We start from the raw sequence: 26,500 nt of genomic DNA on the forward strand, positions 1-26,500 counted from the left end.
TTGTGGGCTTTCAGGTCGGCTACTTTCTTTCCTTCTTTCTTTTCACCTTCTTACTCTCTGTCTCTCTCTCTCTATAGCGTGAGTTACTGTATACGTTATCGTATGACAGTGTCGCACGCTAACGATTTACTGGCTCACAATGCATTACGCATGCACTTCTAAGCTTGTAAATCTGCTATACATTATCAGCACGCAACACCATGGCAAAACGAAGCATACATTAGGCATCTCTCTCGCACACACACTCACATTCACATGAGCCAACACTTATTTTCCCTCATCCAGGCCTCAGGGAAAGCTGTGATCCACTCACTTTAGTTTGTTAAAGCCTGAGGTGAAGGACAATCAGCAGCCTCTTAATCAGAGACAGAAGGAGAGAGAGAAGGAGAGGTAGAATGCAGCCTCAGGGATGGACCCACTTATCTCCTGCACACATACTACACATTAGCAGTGCTGGACAAAGTACTCAACCCCAGTACTAGAGTCAAAGTGTAGATACTCCTGGTCCAATGTTGCTCAGTCAAATGTTACTTGAGTTCAAGTGCTGGAGTACGTAACTCAAAAGAAAAAAACGTGTGTATTCAAAAGTACATGGCATGCTTTTAAAAAACGAGATTTTCCAGCCCTATATTGCACTGGTCAGAGCAATGGTCACCAAGTTATGGCCATTTGAAATGTTAGAAACTGCTGTAACACTGCTGTAGTGCCTCATATTTGTGCAATTTAGATTTGTGCTAAGTTTGGTGCAGATTGGAGCAACACTGTGCCTGTGGCCCCGGGGTCCTACCGTGATGTCATGGCAGACCCCTGAAAAGTGTTTGTGCCAAAATTGGTACGGATTGGATCATGCGGCCCCCTTGGGGCCCCTAACATGGCCCCTGGTGTGACTATTGTCATGTCAGACCCCTGAACAGTGTTTGTGCCACGTTTGGTGCAGATTGGAGCAACAGTGTGCCCGGGGCCCCTGGGGTCCCCTGATGTGACTATTGTCATGGCAGACCCCCGAACAGCGTTTATGCCAAGTTTGGTGCGGATTGGAGCAACGGTGTGCCTGTGGCCCCCCGACTGTGGACAGTTCAGAAACCCGCCTACCAGTGACATCATCGATGGGGAATCCAAGCTAAGAGGAACTGCAGACTTGCTATTCCCGGAAAGTTAGCATGCTAAACATGTAAACCTGTTTAATGATGATGTCACTGGTAGGTGAGTTTCTGAAGTGTCCACAGCCCTCCTTTGAGACACAGAACTAGATTGTTTTTTACCATTATCATGAGCATTAGTGAGGACCAATTATATTAAGATAGGTTGAAAATGGGTGAAGTCGTCCTTTAAGTACCGTACTCAAGTACTTAGTTACTGTCCACCACTGCACATTAGACACACAGCAGAATGCTTCCATTACACATTGATGTGATGTAATTGATTCTGATGCAGAGCAAATGACTTTATTATTAACTTGCAGCCATTTCCTGGTTAAAATGTGAAATCAGATGTGAAATTATTTGGACCATGGTCAAGCCATGTCGGAAATATCTATCAGTGAGAAAGTAAGCCTGTGCAAATGCACATTACACGCATCTGCGGAGGCCTGCACACTGTACTGTAATCTAATCTAAACATAATGATTTAATTTTAATATAGGGAGAGGGAACAATAGATAGGGACACACAATGGAAGATAATGAATGATTGAGAGATAGAGAGAGATTGTAATGGCACAAGAAGAAAAAAAAACATTGAGCAATCCTGCTCACTCCTGCTATACATCAGAATCTGAATCAACTTTTTGTCATATCGCAAGTTTACAGGTGTAAAGAATGGGTGATTTGTTTCTGTGCAAGCTGCATCCCCTGTGAACTGAGTCACTTTCAAATATTGCCCAGTGCCTCAGGTGGTAGGTCTAAATATACCTATAGACTCACAGAAAGGGTGCTAAGCTTTGAAAAAGAAAAGGAGAGAGAGAGAGAGAGAGAGAGAGAGAGAGAGAGAGAGAGAGAGAGAGAGAGAGACAGGCCATCAACAGATCTACTGTACAGACCAGCCAGTATAGTAACCCAGTGTAAAAAAATATTCCAGTTTATTAACACTCTACATAGATAGATACACATTTACTGATCCAGAGGGATATTCAGGTGTCGTAGCAGCACCACAGTAGGCAAGAAACACGGATACAGGTAAGAGTAGAGCAGTAAAAATAAGTAGGAGGGTAGCCTAAGGCCATCTACTGTGTACCTGGCCTGACCGGGTTAGCATATAGTGTATGAACCATTAATAGATATAAAAAACTATTTCAGTTTTGGAACCCAGTATAAATTCTGTTCCAGCATAGTAACCCAGGCCAGTGTACAAGCTATTCCAGTTCAGCAACTTTGTGTACAAACAAGTCCAGCTTTGTTACCCAGTGTACAAGTAATTTCAGTTTATTAACCCATTGTGCAAGCTTCCAACACAGTCTTTGTGGTTCCTGATGGAACCAACCCAGTTAAAGTGAAGGGAAGTGTTTTGAGCTGTTCTTGCTTTTTATTTTACCTTTTAAATGTATGTACTAACAGCAGCCAGTCTTCTATAGAACTCCGACATTTAACAATGTCCAGTCTGTTTTTCCACTGGTGTCTTATGAACAAGCAAATGTCATTGACCCCCATTTCTCTCTCTCTCTCTCTCTCTCTCTCTCTCTCTCTCTCTCTCTCTCTCTCTCTCTCTCTCTCTCTCTCTCTCTCTCTCTCTCTCCTTCTCTCTCTCTCTCTCTCTCTCTCTCTCTCTCCTTCTCTCTCTCTTTGGTTTGCCCCAGGTGGAGTTGAAGAAAGCTCATATGGCGGTGGGTTCACTTACCATCAATGAGGAGAGGTCAGAGGTCATTGACTTCTCGGTACCTTTCATTGAGACGGGCATCAGTGTCATGGTCTCCCGTAGCAACGGAACCGTGTCACCCTCTGCCTTTCTCGGTGAGGAGAGAAGTGCACCTGGTGCATTTGGAAGATGTCCAAGTCATGATGTACACACTCAGATGGAGACATAAGTAGGATTTGACAGAAATAGAAGTGTGTATAGATGACGCAAATTATATTTCAAACAAAAAAAATATAATTTGACACCTGCACACACAGTAGTTAGAAGACGCGGCAGGATTTATACCGAGCTCATTAAATTAATGTGCATGTCAATTATTTTTGTATTGAACGGTATTTAATGGTGGTTGGCTATTGTTTATCTTTCATTTCTCCATGGGTGTCACACCGAGACTGATTACGAGAGCAGAGATGCAGCGGAGCAAAACATAAAAACGAAGCAAAAACTAAAGATGACACCCAGTCATCAAAAATTACGCTCCACACACAGAGCATGTAGTTCCTAACTCCCTAATACAGGTGGCCATTACTGAGTGAGTAGATATATTCAAAAAAAGGTTAATCAGGTGTGAATAGGAGGGAAAACTGCAGCTTTTAGGGAAAGATCAGGGAAGTGTGAAGTTCTGAAATGACACATCTGTAGGCTGTCTGGGAATCAGGAGGTGCCCGGTTTGCGCCCCGGCCCCGGTCTATGGGTCGAAGTGTCCATTAGCAAGACACTTAACCCCTAACTGCTCTCCGAGCGTTGTACTAATAGCGATCACTGCCCCTAATAATTAGGATGGGTAAATGCAGAGGACACATTTCAAGTATGTGCAAATATACAGTGACAAAAATACCCCAAAGGAGTGGGGAGTGGGGACCACATTATTACAGTTCATTACAATGCCATTGCCAAAAGATAACGTGCCCCCGAGTGGCCACCACATTGTCATCTAGTGTCCACGAGCTCAGGATCTCGGGGGCACGTCATATATCTTGTGGCCATGACATCACTGAACTACACCAGGTCACTTCTGCTCCATGGTTGACAGCGCTGAAATGGCCAACTCCAATGTCAAAGGCGACAGAAGAGTCAATATCAAACCTTCTATAATATATCCTACTGAAGATACTAAAACATTTGCTTTTTCAAAACTGTATTTCAGAAACTGTCGAGTGACAGGAAAAACACATATTTCACATAAACCACAGCCGGTTACAGTTAAAGTGAGTCCATAACTAACGCAAAACCTTTCACCATTGTCACCAGTGTTAAGAAATTCAGGACATTTCTGACCATTGGTGAGGTATTTACCAAGCTGTTATGAAAACATATAACAGCAAACCACAACTCATATACCTGAATGTACAGCATTGAACAATACATGACTGTATGAATGAAGACATAAATACAGATGCCGTCAGCAGATATGACAGAAGGTGCAATTTTGCTTTCAGTTTCCTGCACGTCCTTGATGAAAGTTGACTCCAGTAATTCCGACAGTTAGCAATTATCATTACTCAGCCTGATAAATGTTATGTGACGTCACAGGGCTGAGATGTTACTGACAGAATGCTAATTATGGCCACTTAATTATGTATTAAATGGGCAGAGCGGAAAATGAAATAACTGAGTGAGAGAACACACCTGACCTTTCAATTTAAAGCTGCAACTGAACTTATTTGAATGAAAAGCATTTTATTTAACTAGCACATCTGACATTAGGGTTATTGCAGCTTTAAGCCTACTCTCCTTTTCCGTTTTCTTTTGAAAATGTATACTGGTTAATGTTTGCACACCCAGATTCAATGCGGACTCATTTATAATTGCACATGCAAGAGCGCGCGCACGCGCGCGCGCTGCGCGCGCACGCACACACACACACACACACACACACACACACACACACACACACACACACACACACACTGAGTACACATCACTTCCGAATACAAATGAACATGTACAGTATGTATCTACCAGGGGGATGGTTTTTAGCATTTTGATTAATTCTGTTTATTAATCTCTCCTCTCTCCTCTCTCTGCACTCTATTCTACTCTGTGTTAATCTCCTCTCTCTCTGTCTCAGAGCCCTTCAGTGCTGATGTCTGGGTGATGATGTTTGTGATGCTGCTGATCGTGTCAGCTGTAGCTGTGTTTGTGTTTGAATACTTCAGCCCGGTGGGCTACAACCGCTGTCTGGCAGACGGACGAGGTGAGACAAACACATTGTACTCAAGCACATTGACAAAACGTGGCAATCATTCGTTTCTGTCGGGCAGAAACCTTGTCTCCACATTTAAACTTTTTGAATTTTGTTTCGTAAATTTATATCCTACTTTGTCTATAAGCTCACAACGCAGATCAGCTATTTTCGCTATTTAGATTTTTTTTAAAGTGAAAGTGGTTTCTGTAAGTGTGTTCGTGGGTTTGAAAAGTAATTAAGAGCTTGTGATTTAATAATATCTACATTGGGTCCATTGGAACACAGGTTCTTTTTTCCATTTCCTGAAAAGTGACACTTTTGGACGGTTTCCACCCGACAGCGACGCAATGAAACGCTTCTCTTGGTAAAACCATCTTGGTACAGTACATCCACTGTTTGTTTGTTAAAAGCAACAATCAACTCTATGTGACAGTTCCTTTGGGGTATAAGTGCCACTGAAGTGGCTGGACTTAAAGATTAGGAGCTCTTATCTTCATTTGCAATCACTTAAGCCCCTTTGCTAATGAACTGGATCACTGACAAGAACTTACTGGCTGATGTTAAGAGTTCTTAGAAACACTCTGTGAACAAAAGCTCAGGCCTCGATAGTATGACGGTGTCGATTGCATCGTGCAATGGCGTATAAATTAGTCCCCCTCCACTGAAAAATATGTTTTTTTTTGTTGTTGTTCCTTCAGTTGGATGTTTCAGCACCTATTTTGTGTGGGAAAACCCAGACAAATTATTATTCAATGTATCATCATTATTCATCTTAAAACATGTCTGGTAGAGAATCTTTAAGCTTGAATGTTTATACAAATCCAGCTTTTGTAGTGATTGCTTCCCTTCCAAATACAGTGGCATTTTATACTATACTCATCACATCTACTTTCGAGGAAGTGGTTGAATGCACTTAAGAAGATTATTACAATAGATTGAATATGTGAAGTGTCACCTGGCAGGGTGTGAACTATAGACTTCCAAAGTTTTTTTTTTCTTTTTTTTTAGATTTTAAGATAATCTGTTTTTTTGGTTCCGTATTTTATACACCTTGCTCCATTTGACTGTTTGGAATATTTTCGCTGTCGGGTGGAAACCTTATGTATGCAAAACGGATCTTTTTGAATTATATTTGTTTTAAAGTAATTAAAAAATATATCAATGTGTCACGTTGTGACAGGTTGTGAGCTTACGTAGATCTGCTTTTTACACTCCTTTGTGCAACGCTCTTCTACGATGAAGTAGGGCATTCATTTACCAAAAAAACGAACATAAAAAGTTGAAATATGGAGATATATGGTTTCTACATGACAGCAACGATATGGCAACCACCACTGCTCTAGTTGACTCAAGATCAAATCAAAGTCCTGACTGTTAAATTCCCATTCACAGATATACATATACACAGAAATAATGATTATTAGAGAAGCATAATTGGGCTATGAATCATACTGCAGCTCTTCCTGAATAATGTTACCATAATTCATAGTGAAATGGTATTTTATGTTCAAGGCATGTGTGATGACTTCCCAGGTTATGTAAGCCTGTGGCTTTATAACTGCTGCTCCAGCTGTAGCATAATTGTAGCCTGTTGTGAGCCATCCGCCTCCTCCTGCCCTCTCAGACAGATAGTCCTTTGATAATACAGTCGATGCAGTCACTGGTGTTTTGTCCTGCTGTCATTGAAAAGGTTGGAGCAGAGGTTTGGTTTTGGATCGTTGGGGAATCCCCAATCCACCCCCCGGTCATTCATTTTTATGGCCGGTGGGGATATGTTTTGTCCCTGCTCACAACAATGTGTTGTGAGATTGTAGATAGATTTATTTAGATGTATACAGCATGTAGATGTACAGTTTGTTCACTATTTGTCATACACAATGTACTGTAGCTTTTTCTTTGGAACAGAGATTGTCAGGAACAGACTCATTTAAAATATGTGGAACAGATATTGTTAAAGGCCTTAGATTTTCACAGGTTTACTTTGTTACTTTCTCAAGGCTGGCTTTTCCACAGCAAAACCGTCACTGAACTTGAGTTGCTTGAGTCTCACTCCATAGATCCCTCTGCAGCATGCAAGAAACTAGTGATAAGCTTTAAAAATTGCAAGCACCTCATCCTTTGCTCAGAATGTATTGCTCAGAATTGATTGAAAGTATAGACCCTTGAGGTGTAGCTTCTCATTTAGTAGCTTCTCTACCTCAGTAGAGAAGCTACTGAGGTGTAGCTTCTCATTTTCTCAGAGGTCCTATAAACACAAATAGATAAACTTCAATCAGAAACACTCACGTCAAAGTAGATTTAACCATTTATTGCAACAAATGGAATACAGTTCAGCTTGGCGTTAAAGCTCCGCTGTTGGAGATATTCCCTGAATTTTGTCAAAGCAGCCTGCTAAGCAAATCCCCCATAGGGATACGATGTCAACAATAGGCAATACATTGACATGTTAGTTTGAATTAACAGATATACATGATAATCACAAGTATTTGAGCCTATGCCAGACTCTAAACAAAGCAGATATACATGATAATCACAAGTATTTGAGCCTATGCCAGACAGAAAGGTGGAGGCTGGGGTGGAGGAGGAGCTAGCAGAATGCATTGGTCAGCAACCAAGAAAGACCTAGTGAATACGAAGCCGTATTTAAAGGAACCCCTTGCTAATGTGTGAGTTGTGATTGGAGTATGAATGTGTGATGTAATGACCAGCAGGGCTGTGAATGGGGAATAGAAAGCTGATGTTCAACATCAGCTGACTGACTGGCTGATTACAGCTTTGGCGTGCAAGACTTCCGTGTCCTGCATGAACTAACTCTATGCTTCATATAATACGAAAAAATAAGAAAAATCACACCCAGTGTGAAGTGGGCGGTGTGGTCATCACAGTGGTCATCACAGTGATGGAAGCTCACTTAAAAAAAAAGTGCATAGTCCTATTTATAGGTTATTAGTTTCATCATGTGTCTCGCTAGCCAATCACAGTGCTGAATAGAGTCAGCCAATCGCAGTACAGCTAGGGGTGTACTATGCTAGGGGTGTACTAATTATGAGCCAATCACAGTACAGCGAAGGGTGTACTAATGAGGTGTCCCAACCCCACTTATAGGGGCGGCTACACCGCCCAAAAATGTTTCATGCAACAGCCAATCCAGCCATTCAGTTTTATGATAAGTATGTTTATAATGCAATAAGAGATATGGGCTTCATAGAAAGCGTTACTGATCTGTCTTTGTGCATATCCTTTTCTTCTCCTTTTTTCTTGTTTGGGACCCCCGTCCCCGTCCCTCTGTTTCCGTCTGTCTCTCTCTCTCTGTCTGTCTGTGTGTGTCTCTCTCTGTCTCGTTCTCTCTTTGTCGCTCTCTCTCTCTCTCCTCCAGAGCCGGGTGGTCCGTCGTTCACCATCGGTAAGGCGGTGTGGCTGCTGTGGGGTCTGGTGTTTAACAACTCTGTGCCGGTGCAGAACCCTAAAGGGACGACCAGTAAGATCATGGTGTCGGTGTGGGCCTTCTTCGCCGTCATCTTCCTGGCCTCCTACACAGCCAACCTGGCTGCCTTCATGATCCAGGAGGAGTACGTGGACCAGGTGTCTGGCCTGTCAGACAAAAAGGTGTGAACTCACGGGGACGGGGTGTGTTAGGTATATAGGAGCAGGTGTACTGCTGAGCGAGTGTGGGCTGGTGTGTGTCTGTGGAGGGGGGGGGGGGGGGTGCATGTATGAGTACGGGCCAATTACTGTGGGTATACATATAGTTTAGATACTAGTTTAACCGAATGTTTTGGTATGTGTGCGTGCATGTGTGTGTGTGTGTGTGTGTGTGTGTGCGTGCGTGCGTGCGTGCGTGCGTGCGTGCGTGCGTGCGTGCGTGCGTGCGTGCGACCGTGCGTGCGTGCGTGTGTGCGCGTGCGTGCGTGTGTCAAATTGCCTCTTCTCCCATCCGCCTGCGCCCTCATATTACCACATAGTGAACAGAACGGAACCCCCGGGCAATTAGCTCTTTGTGATGTGGATGCACAGGGCTGCGCAAATAGACCCTATTTGATCCGAGCCGATGCCTTTTCCACACTGACAGACACACTCGTGTAATTTTCTCTGTGTGTTTCCCTTTTCACGGTAAACACCCCAACCCCCCCCCCCCCCCCCCCTCTCTCTCTCTCCCTCCATCCTACAGTTCCAGAAGCCCAACGACTTCTCGCCGCCCTTCCGGTTCGGCACGGTGCCCAACGGGAGCACGGAGCGTAACATTCGCAACAACTACCGGGACATGCACAGCTACATGACCAGCTTTCACCAGAAGAACGTTGATGAGGCCCTTTACAGCCTGAAGAACGGGTGAGTTACTTAAGTAAAAGTAGCATTTAATGTAGAAATGCTCAGTTACAAGTAAAGGGCCTGTTTTCAAAATTTGACTTGAGTGAAAGTACAAAAGAATGGGAATCCATATATGTCAAACTAATCGAAATTAGCAAATCAACAAGCCCAAAACACGTCGCAATGTTGTGAGCTTGTACATAGGCTGTTTTCAAATAGACAAAGTATAAAATAGGGTTTAATTGGTTTATGTATGTTTTTTTTTTACAATAATCTAAATCGAGTAACTAGTAATTAAAGTTTTCAAATATTTGTAGTACAATATTTGCCTTTTGAGATGTAGTGGAGTAGAAGTATAAAGTATCGGAAAATGTACATACTTGAGTAAAGTAAAAGTACCTCAAAAGTACAGTACTTGAGTAAATGTACTTTGTTACTTTCTACCACTGCAGAGTGGGTAGCGAGAGGAGTGAAGAGAGTAAATGGGATGAAGGTACAGACGGACAGAGGGTGTGATAGAGGGAAGATTAACTCAGTCGACAGAGTGTGGGAAAAGGATGGAAGAAGAAGAAACAAATAAATGAAAGCATGATTAAATAAAAAGTGTGATTATGGACCAGCCAAGTCTTTTGTGGATGAAATGCAAAAAGAGAGATGGAGAGAGAGAGAGAGAGAGAGAGAGAGAGAGAGAGAGAGAGAGAGAGAGAGAGAGAGAGAGAGAGAGAGACGGAGAGATACAGACAGAGAGGGAGAGAGGGAGAGAGAGAGAGGGAGAGAAAGAGGGCAGAGTGACGTGGGTGGCCATCCACTGAAGCTGCAGCTGCCTGCCACTGGTGCCCAGAATAGCAGCACAGCTTGTGGTTGCAGTGGGAGCTATATGGCTATTAAAAAAAAATCCTCAGGGTTAATTTAACTCGGAGAGTCTAAAAATTGACCCGAATTGACCTGCAAAAGGCTTGTGGGTCAACTCGGGTCCATTTATTATTAACACTGAGGACTGTTATTATACTCGCTCTCTCTACAAGCTCACAACGCATCGCATTGCATCGCATCGCAATGTGTCGTGAGCTTGCAGATGTGCGCATCCAATTATAAATCAGGCATTACACTTGTGAGGCATTATGAATGCAGAGAGGTGGCTTAGCTCCGCTGGCAGCCAGCAGCTTGTCTCGGCTGGTAGCTGATCGAACTGCAGCCCTGACCAGTGATCTGCCTGCAGAAGCCAGCAGCGCTGTGGGGGTGCGGTTTGATTATAGTGTGTCACCCAGCTGCATACTGTCATGTCCATTTATCCATCAGCTATCACCAGCTGGGCATGACATCAATAAATACTGCAGAATAGCATAGAATTCCACCAGTGAAATCAATGTGATGGGTGATACTGGAGAGCTCATACTGCACTACATACAAGTACATTACTTAAAGCTGCAATCCGAGTATTTATGTGGGATTCAAATACAGCTCTCCTGTGCAAGAGACCAAGTTTCTACCACTGACCTAGTGCCTTATTTATACTTGGTTGTGTGCCATATGTCGCGCACCAAAAACAGCAGATCTACAAGCTCACAATGCATTGTGCTGCGGCTGGGAACTTGTAGATTGGCTATTTTTGATGTGCGACACCGGCACGCAACTAAGGATAAATCATCCTTAAGATCTTGCCAAAAACAGGTTGCAGCTTTTACAATGGTCAGGAACAGACATGTCCAGTCAAGTGGCACGTATTCACATCTTATTGTCAGTTACATCTCTTCCCGTCTCCCTCCCAGTAAACTGGACGCATTCATCTACGACGCAGCAGTTCTGAACTACATGGCTGGCAGAGATGAGGGCTGTAAGCTGGTCACTATCGGCAGTGGCAAGGTGTTCGCCACCACCGGCTATGGCATCGCCATCCAGAAGGACTCTGGCTGGAAGCGAGCTATAGACCTGGCCATCCTCATGCTGTTTGGAGATGGTAAAGATGTCGCCTTCTAGTTTCTTTTAAATGTGAAGCCTCACTATATAGTCATAAAACCTGGAAGTGAGCTTGCAATCCGTTCCCTTGCCACCTTTCTATGTTAATTTACTGTAGAGTTTTTGATTTATGCAGAAAATAATATGTGATTTAGAGCTAGTTTCATGTTGAATGTGAATTACACCTCTATCTCAGCCTTGAATTTTGAAGCTGTTATGTTTATTTGTCAACTTATATTAACCACTTAAACCCCAGCATCCGTATTGTGGGGAATGTTTTTGCTGAAAATAGCTGATCGACAAGCTGCGTCGCGTTGTGAGCTTGTCGATCGGCTATTTTCAGCGAAAGCTTGCCACACAATAACAGAAAACATAAGACACTAGCATAGAGCCCTGAGGGACTGATGATGTAAAAGTGTGTTGATTTGTGGAGATTATTTTATGAACAGAACGTCTGAATATCATAAGCCTTTGTTGCTACAGTTTATTTTGTAAATGTATCCAAAACCCAATCATGGAACAATGTTATTGCAAATGTACCCTAACACATGATGGTTTTAACGTCTGGGTTGGCCTGCAAAAAGACATCCCTATTGGCACTCCATTACCGCTATTTACTTTCTGTCTTGAGAATTGCCTTGATCTATTGACAGGTATACTATGGAAGAAAAACACTTTCATTTCTCCTCTCATGTATCCTCTATACTATAGCTCTAAATAGCTTATTATAAAGCTTTTTTTAATTCCCTCATTGCAGTCAAATAAATTCCCCGTGCTATAAATTGCTTGCCTTCATCCAGTTCCACGAATCGTTTGGTATGCATGCTGCTTCTTTCATATTTGAAACAAAGCAAAATGCTAATTCAGGGTGAAACCAGGAAAAATAAATAGCGCATTCATCCCTCCACAGATAAGACTAGACCAGTTAGAAAAAAGAAGAAGAAATTAAAAAGTCTCCTATGATATCATTCTTTCTGGTGCCAACACTGCACAAGTCGTCCAGGTATCTTGGGTCAGGCAAAGTATAAACTCTACTTTAATTCGTCTGGACATATAAGCAATTGGCTTAACAGAATGCAGAGCTAGCATTTAGCCAACAGCGATAGGTGTCACATACCTCGCAATACTGTGTTCACAGCACCTAAATATAGAACCCACACGCACACACACACACGCACACGCGCACACACACACACACACACACACACACACACACACACACACACACACACACACACACACACACACACACACACACACACACACACACACACACACACACACACACACAATGGCCCTTGGTAGCTTCTTTGACCGTACGGTATGTACTTGACATGTGCTATGGTGTCGCGTCCCAGTTTTTGTGATGGATGAAGGGGTCAGTGCAAAGAGAACACTCATCAGCGATCACATCCAGGAGGAGGAAGCTCAACGCATCCAGTCTGACACTGCGCGTGCTCTTCTTAAAGCTTTGTCAGGGAAACTGAGAAATATATGGTGTCAGCTGTGAGTTGCGCGCGCACACACTCGCTCACGCGCGTGCGTGCGTGTGTGACTCACATGTGCACCTGTCTGCATGCATTAGTCTGCCTGTCTGCATGCATTTCAAAGGTAACAAAAGGACACGTCTCTAACGATGGAAATCAGTGTATCCTCGACCCCGGTCTCCTGCCAGATGTACACACATGCCTGATCAGTCGTTATATGAGACGTATCTCATCTCGTATCACAGACCACATCTTTCACCTGTCAGTGTGCATACGTTGGCCCACATTTGAAGGTCAAACTCATCCGGTGTTTACCCACGTGTCGCCCCCTGTTAGTACACAGGAGGCAGAGGCTGGATGTTGTGGTTGCACAAAACACAACTGGATTATCTGTGGAATACTGCCAGTGGTGGAAAGTAACTAAGAACATTTACTTGAGTACTTTACAAAGTACAACTTTTAGGTACTATTACTTTACGTTACTTTTACTTTACACAAGTATTTGCTTGACATGAGTATTTCCATTTTTCGACACTTTGTACTTCTCCACTACGTCTCAGAGGCAAACATTGCTACGCCGCCCTCACACCTACGTCGCATCGCCGATCCGACCGATATGTCTGAGTCATACTGTGTCGGGGGCTTTGTCAGAGTACCCATTGTTCCCATCTATCTCGACTATCTGTGTCCCTTTTGTGCCCATATATGGAGATCTCTGTATCTGTCTGTCTACCTTGTTCCATTGTGTGGGCGTTTACAGGGGGTCAGTGTAGGGAGGAGAAAGCAAGCCATAAAGAACTTAAGGTAATGGCCATGTTTATTTTATAATTTTCACTCTCTGTCTCTATGGATCATTTGCCTTATTTTTCTTTATACTAGACCATTACCTACTCAGGGGCCATGCAAGTCGGGAACGATGCAGGTTGGGAATACACATTCCATACTCCTTTAATTTGATGCACTCGTTGCACCCATTGTCAGCTCTGCGTACATTGTGTTTCTCTTTGCGCCGCTGCTTTCGTTCGCTGCAGCTTCCTTCAACCATGGTGAGCACATTGTACACGCTGCCACTTATATTGACAAACGGCTATAAGTTATGCAGCCAATCAGTGAAGCCGACGGGTCAGGTTGGCTGATCTGTGGCTGCCCACATTCCCCCACACACACATACAGAGATTCAGCAGACCCGCTGACAGACAGATAAAGATATTAGACAGATACAGACACACAGCAAGTGGCCGTTCTTTCGGGCGGCGCCTGAGTTATGCCCGGGACAGACAGACAGACAGACAGACAGACAGACAGACAGGTTCAGGTTTTGTGAATTAATAGATAGATAGATAGATAGATACTTTAAGTTAGCCAATTATGTTTTGCCCCTTGTTCCTCCCCAATTTAGTCGTTGTGCCAATTAATTCCTCCCCACACATTTCTGTGTTGCCACTGCTGTTGTACATTTGGCCTTCACAAAGTAATAGAAGTACACACACGCATGCACACACACACACACACACGCACGCACGCACGCACGCACACGCACGCACGCACGCACACACACACACACACACACACACACACACACACACACACACACACACACACACACACACACACACACACACACACAATAACCTTTTTTTCTTGCCTCTCGTCTCCATTTTCCAGGGGAAATGGAGGAGCTGGAGGCTATGTGGCTGACTGGGATCTGTCATAATGAGAAGAACGAGGTGATGTCCAGCCAACTGGACGTGGACAACATGGCAGGGGTCTTTTACATGCTGGGGGCTGCAATGGCTTTGTCTCTAATCACCTTCATCTCCGAGCACTTGTTCTACTGGCAGTTACGCTTCTGTTTCATGGGGGTCTGTACGGGCAAGCCGGCTTTTACCTTCTCCATCAGCAGGGTATGTTTACATTATTTATTTATTTATTTTGCTAAAGCTGACATTAGTTCTGACAAAAAAATACAGCAAAGGGTTTCGAGACCACCGGCCGTCATTCACATGTATAGAGTCAGTCATGGGGGTAAAATGATTCACCTGTGGCATTTCAGCACAGGCTGTCATAGAAGTCAAAGAACCTCCAAAAAACTATTCTTACCTTTACTTGTATCGCAAATCCAATATGACCATGAAATAAAATACATAACGTTGCAAAATATGTCGAAGCTAATTGAGTTCAATGGTGTATCAGTGAACAGTGCCAGCAAAATTATTCTAGCAAAGCCAACGATATCGACTCTTGAGAATTCCCACTACATGTTCTGATGCTGCTGATGCAATAAAATCCTGTCATTCATACGGGTCACATTCACACTGTTTTATGTTAAGGATGGAAGTGCCAACATACAGTTTCTTGTGGCATAATTACATTTGCAAGGATTGCAACCTAGCTTGGTTATCAGACAGCGCCATATGTTCACCTGTTGGTTTCTAAATCTGAAGATATTCCTAATTGTAATACAAATAATATGTATATAATTACACTATATTATAATTACAGTTAAGCACTCATAATGCTTTATAACAATAATTATAACACATCATAAAGCTATTTGTTAGTGATTGATGAGGTCAGGTATCCTAATACTTCATAAATACCGTTCACTTGCTGACTTCTTCTGACCAGGATCATATTGTATTATAATTCTCATAGTTGTAATACATTATAATAATTTTAATGTACAAATTGTATCCAATCAGGAGAGAAAATTCCACAAAGATCATTTATTTTATTTGTTCCAGTTGCAATTCTGACTGCTTTTTCTCCTTTTTGTATTAACACTTCCAATTTCACTTGTTAATCCTGTATCCTGTATGAGTTTTCTCTCCTGATTGGATCAAATTGGTATCCTGTCCCAAAAATGTATTTTCTGTTCACTAAAGAGATTTTTTTCACCATGTGCTGTAGCTGAGTGGCTTGACAAAAGCTACATCAATACATTTTCATTGGCACATCAACATAAAAGAGCACAACATGAGTTTTGAGTGCATTTCATCCATACATCGCATGCCATCTCCCTCTATTTGTAGCTACCAATTTCAGACTTTTGAGTGGATTTTGTCCATCATACCAAAGAAAGAATTCTCCATCTCATCCATTTGCTTTTACACAGCCGTGTGTTTCATCCAATCACTCAATAGCGTCCCGGGCTGAATGTCATGATGCTCTCTGATCTAATGGTTCATGAAATACATACAGTAGAGCATGGAGCATAGAATACTAAGAACGTGTGCCTTTATCAGCCAGGTGCTCAAACATAAATAAAAACAAAAACCTTTCATTCATACGGAAAATCTTTTACCATGTAAGCATGCCTCCACCACTCTTCTCACAAAGACCCTTCCTTGGCAATTACCCATGCAAAGATCACATTGAAATACCTACTTCCTATTTTCTCAAATTCAAAATCAAAGCCTGTGCACTATAAAGGTCTAGCACAGATATTATCCTCTCAAACATCAAAATACGTAAATGCAGTATGAAGCAGTATGAAGTCACCATAATATGTCCATTAAGTCCATTAACACTTATTTTTAACCTCTAACAGGTTCCTACATTTTGCAGACATTCTGATTCACTACTTATTAGCTCAGACACACATGAGGCAGATTTGATTTGTCAGTTGCATCACAGTATCCATTTAGCTACACTATTCAAGAGTTCCTGCTATTACATTTATTTCCCATGGCAGGTGATTTCCAATACTCCATTACACTTTCCATGCCTGGTTTAACACTCAAGTTGAGGTGGGAGTGAGGAGAAATGATTTGGAGACAGTATGGCTCTCAAGTAACCTGCACACATATAGGGAGACTATAGGGAAGAACAAGTGGTGAGAGACTTGAAGAGTCTAATAAAATAGAGAGTGGGAAAACGTGATCAGTTATAGTGAGGAATGATAAGGGAAAAAAGCCACGAACAGGAAGCGGGAGCGTAGAAAAGAATGGATGTGCTGGCGTGCCGGTAACCTCTGTTCTATTACCATTCCCGGCAGCCATAGTCGCTACAGACAAGAGATAAGAGAGACAATCCCATCGGGGCGTCTGCCGCTCAGCAGAATGTCCAGCGATGGAGATAAGAGAGACAGACAGAAACGACAAAGAATGGAAGCATAAAAGAGAGAGTTATAGATTCAGATTCATGAATGCGGCTCGGAGACAGGGACAGTGACTATGTGACAGACACAGAAACATTGTGTGACAAGTTGACGCCTTTGAGGAATGTTGGCCTGCATGCTGGCTGACGGGTACTGTGCCCCTGACCTTTTGGATTTGGCTATCGTACTCAGCCACACAACCCTTCAGCTGCCATTTAAACACGTATGTTTGACTTCTCCGTCAAGCCGTCATCTCTTCAAAGTCCTGCTTATTTAATTAAGCCATCAAGCACAGATTCGGCCCATGCCAATTTGCATGTGCGCAAGTTTCATAAGAGCGTCCTGAATTTTGTATTGTACTGAATGCCCACGGCTTGCTGGTCGGTGTCGTTGGAAGAAAATCACATCAACACACATGGACACTGACATTTTAAATAGCTTTGACTCATGCTCTGATATCACTAAATGCATCCAGCTAGCTTTCAAGATGTGATGCATTTCCTTGAATGATAAAGTATAATTTGAAGATTCTGAATCTTGTATTTCAGTTATTTTAAGTTATTTCTGCTCTCCTGTAAACTGAGCATGCACAGGAAGATCCGGTAGTTTTTTAGATGGGTTATTAACTCAACTCCTATTACTGTTTAATAGTGTGTGGTCAGACAGAACAGGGAAATGCATTAATCCCTCTCTGCTTCAATCTCTGTCTGCCTCTCTCTTGCTCTCTGTCTGTCCCTTTAACTGACGGCTGGTTGGTTGATCTGTCTTTATGTGTCTGTTTGTGTGGCTGTCTCATTCTCCCTCTATCCTGCTGAATCCAATTTGGTCCTTAACTCTGTGTTACCACCTCCCGAACCTCTCCCCTATCACACGTCACTTCTCTATCTCTGTTTGACTGTTGTTCGCTTGTTCTCCTCTCACTGGTTGCATACACTGGCCATAACTTCCTGTCTCTGCTCTTCACTTCCTCTTATGCCTTGTCTCTCTCTCTCTCTCTCTCTTTCTCTGTTTCCCTGCTCCTGTCCTGTTCCCTCCCTCCAGGGTATCTGGAGCTGCATCCATGGGGTGCAGATTGAGGAAAAGTCCACCACGGACTCCCCCTCAGCGACAATGAACATGAACATGATGAACAACACTCACTCCAACATCCTGCGGCTGCTCCGCACTGCCAAGGACATGACTGCCATCCCGGGCGTTAACGGTTCGCCACACGCTGCCCTGGACTATGGCCATGGCGGCCGCGATTCGACTATCTACGACATCCAGGAGCGCCGGCGTAGCCTGGCGGGCCATCCAGTAGACTGCAAAGACAACATGTTCAGTGACTACATCGGCGAGGTGGAGAGGACTTTTGGCAACTTGCCCCTGAAGGACAGCAACCTGTACCAGGATCATTACCTGCACCACCACCCTGCTCTGGGTATGTCCGGACCCCCGCCTAATAGGCCGCGTAGTTTAGGCAGCGCTAGCTCGTTGGAGGGTGGGATGTTCGATTGTGACAGCTTAGGGGGAGGGGTAGCACCCATCTTCACCACCCAGCCCCGTGGCTCCATGACCCTACGGAACACCAATAAGTTTGACCTGATTGCCGGCCATGCCCCTGCGGGCTCTGGCCAGGCGGGGTTCAAGGCAAACAATGTCTACGGCAGGTTCTCTTTCAAAGGAGGCACGTCCAGCATGGGGCTCATCGGGGGTGAAGACAGGTACTGCGGTGGAGGCGGGGTTGGGGGAGGCTCGGGTGGCGATGACGGAAACATCCGCTCCGATGCGTCGGATATCTCCACGCACACCGTCACCTACGGCAACCTGGAGGGCGCCAAGAGGCGTAAGCAGTACAGGGACAGTCTGAAAAAGCGGCCAGCCTCGGCCAAGTGCAGACGGGAGCAGGACGAGATAGAGCTGAGCGGCCTCAGGAGGAGACCCCACCACCACACCGTACACCACCACTTCCCTCACGGTCCCATGGCACACCGCTCGGCCTCGCCACCCGTGGAGCGGAAGCGAGGAGGAGGGGGTAATTCTTCACCTTACTTGTTCCGCAAAGAAAAAGATAACCTTAGGGATTTCTATGCGGACCAGTTCCGCTCCAAGGAGGGCAAGGCCAAGTGGGAGCAGGAGGGTGGAGGCGGAGGAAGTGGCGTTGGCAGTGGTAGTGGTGGCGGTATCTGTAAGAGCTTAGTTCCCGTGGAGGACTTCTTGAAAGGTAAAAGCAAGAAGTCCGAGTGTAAGAGCGGGCTTGGCTCAGTGGCAGCAGGGCAGCAGGCTCACACCTGCTGGGAGAAGGGTGGTCCTGGGATAGGAGGGGGGGGCATAGCTGGGGGCGACTGGGAGTGTCATAACTGCCATGGCCTAGCTCACCACGGGGGAGGCGGCACCACTCGCCCCAGCTCCGCTGGCAGTAAACGGTGTGAGTCCTGTAAGAAACAACCAAGCAATCTCTACAACATCAGCGAAGACAATAACCTTGTGTTTAGAGGTGGGAAGAGTGGCGTAGGGGTTAGCCAGTCCCAAACTCAGACACAGCGCAGGAAGTTAGGGCCAGGGGGGAGGGTCTTGCGGAGGCAGCACTCCTATGATACGTTTGTAGACCTGCAGAGGGAAGGGGCTAGCCGCATGGGAGGAGCAGGCGGGGGTATCGGTGGGCAGCTCCCCCAATCCCGAAGTGTGAGCTTGAAAGACAGAGATCGTTTCATGGAGGGCCCCAGCCCCTATGCCCACATGTTTGAGAGGTATGCTGGCGGTGGTGATAGTGGGGAAAGGGCAAAATCCCCCAAATTCAGTTCATTCCGTGGAAGCGACGGGGGGTTGCACCGGCGATCGGTTGGGGAGAGAGACCTGAGGGACAGAGATAGAGCTATGATGGGAGGTGGGGGCGGTGGTGGTGGTGGTGGTGGTGGTGGTGGAGGTGGAGGTGGTGGTGGCAGCAGGGGGGCCGGGACTTACTCCTTGTCTAAATCTCTCTACCCAGATAAGGTGAACCAGAACCCCTTCATCCCAACCTTCGGTGATGACCAGTGTCTTTTACACGGTGCCAAACCGTACTACTTCAAAAAGCCACAGACGCAGCAACATCAGCAGCAGCAGCTACTCAACAACAGCCGAGGAGGAGGGGACTTCCATGGCTCCATGGGAGCAGCGTCCTATTTGCCAGCGTCAGCCACCGCTGGGGTGATGTCCAATGTGGCCCCCAGGTTCCCCAAAGAGCTATGTCTGGGTGGGGTGGGAGGACCCATGGGGAACCATGGGACCAGCAAGTTACTTCCAGGTGGTAGGGACGCATTAGGCCTGGGGCAGGGACAAAGACCTTTCAACGGTGCCAGCAATGGACACGTTTATGAAAAGCTCTCCAGCATTGAGTCTGACGTCTAAGAGGAAAGATAGTGAGAGAGAGAGAGAGAGAGAGAGAGAGAGAGAGAGAGAGAGAGAGAGAGAGAGAGAGAGAGAGAGAGAGAGAGAGAGAGAGAGAGAGAGATCTACAGGGTGGGGAAAATGAGAGACATATTCATGAAAAGCTGTCCAGAATCAGTTTGACTTTTGAGAGACAAGAGATAATGACAGATGGAGGATGTGGAGAAAAGAACAGAGGAAGTGAGGAAAAACGAGAGGCAGAGTAGGCTGATGGCTTTCCTCTAGGAAGACCATATATTCTGTATTCTGTATGTTGGTCTCATGCCACTGAAATGGAGAGAAGTTGGACAATGAACCAGACTAAGCTTTGGTGAAGTCTATTTCTTCTTTTTTTTGGGAGAGAGTAGATACTGCTGCTGCTCTCTGAGACTCAGAGGAAGATGGGAAGGGAGAGAGGAATGGAGGGGAAAGAAAAAGATAAAATCTTCCATCTCTGCTCTCCTTCACACCCTTATTGTCATTCCCTCCCTTCTGCCGTTCCGTGCACCAAAAGAAACGTTTTGCTTAGCAACGGAAATACAATCATGAATGAGAACGCTTTTGTTGAAGTAACAGGGTAAATTAAATACAATTTTTATTGATAATGTTAATAATGCTATTGATTATGATTCCGATGTTTATGATGATCAGTTTGGGCTTGTTTTTATTTTTATTTTATTTATTCAAATAGTTCATGTTGTTATATATTTGTACCAATGTTGATTCTTTGCTAGATTACCAATATTACAGGAGATGGATAGAATATTTGACAGTCCAAAATTAAAACTAGAATAGATCTTTTTGGGGTTCCTGTAATGTGGACTTTCTTCTTTATTATTATAAATTCTTTCTCCATGTTTGAATTGTTTATTTTCTTTTGTTGGAGTGCTGTGAAGTGTATGTGAAAGGCATGACCTGCTGAGTACATTTGTGTACTTAATGCAAAGGAGGGTTTTTTTATAATCACAGCTGCGGAAACCGCAGCCTCATACTGATTTGCCATTTTCCTCTTATTTTATTATTTATTTATTTATTGCCTGGCAGTATGGAGTAGATCTCACATTTAGAGCTGGATGTGCCTTATAGGATTCACAATGATCTTCAAACAAGAGCGTTTCTATTTATGGACAGGCCCATCTGTAAGCAATTGAGTGAATTATGCCACTAATTCCTTATTTGCGTATCATATCCAAGAAACGTGAATATCCATCTAAAAAGGTCTTGGCATACAGAGTGAATGTCACAGTAAGGGTGTGAAGAAAAACAAAGTTTTTCTTCACATTTTATAGGCATCTGGCTGATGCCCTTCAGAACACACATCAACTTAACCACTTGGACCCTCTATACTTAGTAAAATGGACCTGAGTTGGCACTTGGTGCACTCTATTTTCCCCCTCTATACCAAATCTCTTCGCCGAAACTCTTTAAAAGCTCACAACGCAACGCCTTGTGAGCTTGTAGATCGGCTATTTTCTGTGAACGTTCCCTCCAGAATGGAGATGTTAGGTTACGTTATTTCAGCAGTTGAATAAGGTTCATAATCAATCCTCCTACATTCCCAGCAGCTTTACAAGCAACACATGATCAGCCTTGTGAGGGTCAAAGCCAAAGCACCCTAATGACAAATACCCTTCGTCCTTAAAATCAGCCTGTAGAGAAAAGTGCAAAGCAAGGACAGTAATTGCTAGTTTATATCATCAATAACACATTATACTTTGGTTGGTCTTTTTTCAATTAAGCTCTGAGCACTAAATATAGGTAAATCACCTTTTATGCCTGCATGGTCCTCTCATTGCATTCCATTGGGTTTTGTTCAAATTACAGTTTACCTGTCAGGACACGGCCACAATGGACTGTGGGAGAGAGGTCTCTATTGCTGGGATGAACAGTCTGGCGTGTTCATTATTTCATGACTATGGCTATAAAGCTTTGCCAGCTGTAGTAGAAGATCATATTTGAGGAAAGAGAGAGTGGAGGTGAATCAAGTGCTGCACATTATTACTATAAGAGAATAAATGGCAAGAAATTAGTAATTATTATAACTTATTTATATATGATTTATAACTTACCGTTTATATTGATCACCCCTCAGCCCCCAACACACACATTCACAACAATGTTGTATACTACCTAAATCAAAGCTACATAATTCCACTTACAGATCCATACCGACAGCCAGGATCCCACTAACTCACTCTGCACTGTCAAACATAAACAGCCTTTCTCACAACGCGTTTAACTCAAACGGAAACTATCAAGGTATATATCTGGAACATTCTGCTCATAGGATTAAAACTGTAATGTAGAAATATGTATACTAAGGATTTGATGAAAGAGTTTGACAAAGGGAAGAATTAGTGTGTCTTTCTTCTTGTTCCAAGTTTGAGGTCCTGGGTAAGATTGTGTGCGTTGTGGAGTGTCAGTACACTGTAAAATATTGTGTTCATTTAACTCTGAGAGTGTACAAATGCAACCAAAAGGACCCGTTACAGTGATGATTTTACTGTGAAGGATATGAAACAGAGAGAAGGGGTTAATACAAAATGTGTCCTGAGTAAGAGTTCAGACATTGAGCTGAGTGGAAACATTTCCCTTGGCAGTGAATTAATCTCAGTGCTGCACATCAAAGCCACTTAAGATCACACACAGGTCCGCCATGCTGTTTCACAGAGGTATAGATTATACAAATAATGCTGTAATTATACTATTGTTTACTCTGTGACTCTGATCCCTCACTCCCATCAAAGCATTGTAATGGAACTATTCAGGACATCACTTGGAATTCAGCCGTCTCTGAACGTATTATGTTTCAAATACTTTTTATTGCATTGCATTGCCAACCAAATGTTATGATCTAAGCACAATCTGTCTTAATGGATTTCTTATTTACATTCTTGTACACCCAATCTAACCTTTTGAAGATTTTCCCGTTCCTGGTTGACAAGTCAGTATGTATGATACTAGTGTTTGTAAGGACTTGCATGTGCTGTATACTATTATTTATTTTTTCTTTCTTTCTTTCTTTTTCCTGTTCTCTCTCTTACTCTTTCAGCCCAAAGTGGGTGATTTTGAATGATATTTGAATATTTGGAGTTTTAACAATTTCATTGATTCTGATCCATGTAGTACTGTAGGTGTTTGTACTTGTTTGTGCAAGAGAATACAACAATTTATCACATACCAAATTTTGGCTATACTCAAATACGTCAAAAGTGATTAAACTGGATTTTTCACTAGGGTAGCAAACAATGTTATTGTCAGTGTTAAAAGAAGAACAATTTGTAAGAAGATTAAGTAAGGTTTTTCTTGATATTTTGTGTAAAGGCCTGTGAATGAGATTGAGTTCTTGATTTCTGCATTCTTTGTCATTAATGAAACCACACCCGTTCTCATTTCAAATACTTATATTTCTTCCTTTGAACCTCACAGTATTGTTTTATTCTTTCTGTCATTGTCTGTGCCTGAATACATACGCTTGATTACCTCTGTGTGTGTACTCGTGTGGAAGAGAGACAGAGAATGGGTGTGAGAGATATAACTGTTTACTGATTATACACAGTACAATCCAAAATTACGAGAGGATTGTACTCTGTATGTATTATAATGCTGTATATAAGTAATTTACCTCCCACTCACAGAGTTTTGATAAAAAAAATGTACAAAATTATCTATTTAAGATACATGTTTGATTTGGAGGATTCCCCTGCAAAATTGTTTTTGTAATGGTTTGAGGCCGCGATATGTGCAATTCTTTATTGTATTCATAAAAGATAGTGTGTGCATTTAAAGCAGTAAAAACTAATGAAAGGTTTTCAATGTGTTTTTTTATTTCTTCTGATTTAGTCAGTGACCAGGGAAGTTGTTTTGTCAAAAACACTACAGCACCATCACAGCACCATCCCTGATTTGGAACATATAAAGCACTGTTTCTCAAAATCAGGTCCAGGGCCCACCAGGTGTCCAAATTGATCCTCAAGGGTCTGTAACTCCAAGAGGGTACAAATGGTACCTTTTTTTTTCCTTCTTTGTTTTTGGGAACCTCAGTCTACACTGTAAAATGTTCTGTGTTAAGAACATTTTGGGCCCGATGTTGAGAACCAGTGACATAAAGCACAATAGAACATTGCATTTTCTTCTTTTTCTTCTCAGAATAACTCTTATTTTATGTGTTTCCACACAACTTAGAATAACTTATCCATCTCACAGCTGTACAGATTGTGAAAATTGTACATATGACAAACATCTAGTTCACCCTCTCATTTTTGTATGGAAAGAAATTACATGTGTGAAGACAGTAAATCAAATTTGATTGAACATTTAGTAACATTGAATATGGGGATAATTAAACACACAATCAATGTTGAAATGAGTGCTGAAATATTATACTTTGGTCTCTTTGTAATAAACAAAGTGTTGAGTATTAATAAAAAATGAGAAATCTCAAAAGCATTTGTCATGTTGCTCTTTTTCTTCACAAGATTCGACAGTTATTTTGTAATTTGTTGTGGTCTTTGGCAGAAAAGAAGGACAACATGACTCTGCTCTTAGATGAGTTTCCCTATTTACATTTGGACTTGATGTAATTAAAGGGATATTTCACTTTCAAAACATTTTTGGGTCATTTAATTGTCTACTCAGGCCTTTGTGAGCCCCCCGGACAGTTTTTAAGTTGCTTTATTCAGTATTTAGATATTCATTTTATCAGACACACCCCCTTCCTATACAAACCCATTATAACTTCAAACTCAATTTTCAACATGATTCATCAAATACACCCATCCTTGGTTCTGGTGACTCATCCTGCCCTCCTACGTAAGGGGCCGTGTTTGATAACCTTTTTCATTTATCTAAAACAAAATGTTAATTGTATTTAATTGTCTTCATTTTCCAAAAAATAAAAGAAAAAAGTAATTGAAAAAACACAGTGTCCTTACGCATTAGAAGGACAAATATCAGTCACCAGAACCAAGCACGGGTGTTTCTGATGAATCTAACATGTTTAAAATAGAGTTTGAAGTTAAAGGAGAATTCCGGACATTTTAAGTGTTATCTTTGATGTGTCGTTACTCACCTACCGACGTAAACAGTGGCATTGTTTATTTCCAGTTATTCCCCTGTCGTCATATTTTCAACCCCCTCCGTTGTCATAATGGGAGCGCGTGTCATAGGGAAATTCGTCTATTATAACCGATGCAAAGTTATTTTTTTCTCTACTACTACTCATTGTGGAGTCTTATGATAGTCAAACATGCAGTGAAAGTTCCTGAGAGGCTACCGCTAATGACGAACGAGCTAACGCTAGTTGCTTGTTTCTCAACATGGCAACACCAAGTTGCCAGGTTCTGGGAGAGAAACAAGCAACTAGCGTTAGCTCGTTCGTCATTAGCGGTAGCCTCTCAGGAACTTTCACTGCATGTTTGACTATCATAAGACTCCACAATGAGTAGTAGTAGAGAAAAAAATAACTTTGCATCGGTTATAATAGACGAATTTCCCTATGACACGCGCTCCCATTATGACAACGGAGGGGGTTGAAAATATGACGACAGGGGAATAACTGGAAATAAACAATGCCACTGTTTACGTCGGTAGGTGAGTAACGACACATCAAAGATAACACTTAAAATGTCCGGAATTCTCCTTTAAGATGGGTTTGTATAGGAAGGGGGTGTGTCTGATGAAATGAATATCAAAAATCTAAATACTGAATCAAGCAACTTAAAAACTGTCCGGGGTGCTCCCAAAAGCCAGAGTAGACGATAAAATGACCCAAATTTGTTTTGAAAGTGAAATATCCTTTTAACATCATTAAACACACATTATCCCTGGCCTCCCTATTTTGGGCATTTATTATAGGCGTAAATTCTCCCCAAAAGATCTCCTGAGCATATCCTACACCGCCGTACGAGGAAGTATAAATTAGGCTTAAGTGGTTAACTGTTCCTCAGTGGGTTTAAGACTCAAGGTTATTCAAGACATTGGTTTAGCCTGCATTTGTAGGAGGATACGGAGAGAGAGAATGAAAAATAGAATGAGATTTAAAGAGAGAGAGAGAGAGAGAGAGAGAGAGGGTGGAGAGAGTGGGAAGGGAAGGGGGGGGAGATTCACAGTGAACTGTGTTCAACAGCGATGAAAGGCACCGGCGACCAAAACAACCCTCGCTCTTCTCAGACTCTCACTCTCGCTCTCCTTTCCGAAAGTCTTGTCCAGCAACAAGGGTTATTTA

At 43.0% G+C, this 26,500-nt stretch overlaps 1 protein-coding gene across 1 annotated transcript in view; it reads left to right on the forward strand.

Moving 5' to 3' along the window:
- Positions 1 to 20,256, forward strand: part of grin2bb (glutamate receptor, ionotropic, N-methyl D-aspartate 2B-b) — a gene marked incomplete at its 3' end in the record, with an annotated part of 90,526 nt that extends 70,270 nt beyond the window's left edge. Inside the window, exons 8-14 of the mRNA XM_080446582.1 lie at positions 2,791 to 2,944; positions 4,921 to 5,046; positions 8,414 to 8,643; positions 9,206 to 9,366; positions 11,115 to 11,302; positions 14,454 to 14,692; positions 17,929 to 20,256. Coding sequence (XP_080302708.1) covers positions 2,791 to 2,944; positions 4,921 to 5,046; positions 8,414 to 8,643; positions 9,206 to 9,366; positions 11,115 to 11,302; positions 14,454 to 14,692; positions 17,929 to 20,256 — 3,426 coding nt within the window. The remainder of the gene's footprint in view (positions 1 to 2,790; positions 2,945 to 4,920; positions 5,047 to 8,413; positions 8,644 to 9,205; positions 9,367 to 11,114; positions 11,303 to 14,453; positions 14,693 to 17,928) is intronic.
- Between the last annotated feature and the right edge of the window lie 6,244 nt (positions 20,257 to 26,500).

This window comes from Gymnoscopelus braueri (genome assembly GCF_963280865.1).
Source record: "Gymnoscopelus braueri genome assembly, chromosome: 2".
NCBI lineage: Eukaryota > Metazoa > Chordata > Actinopteri > Myctophiformes > Myctophidae > Gymnoscopelus > Gymnoscopelus braueri.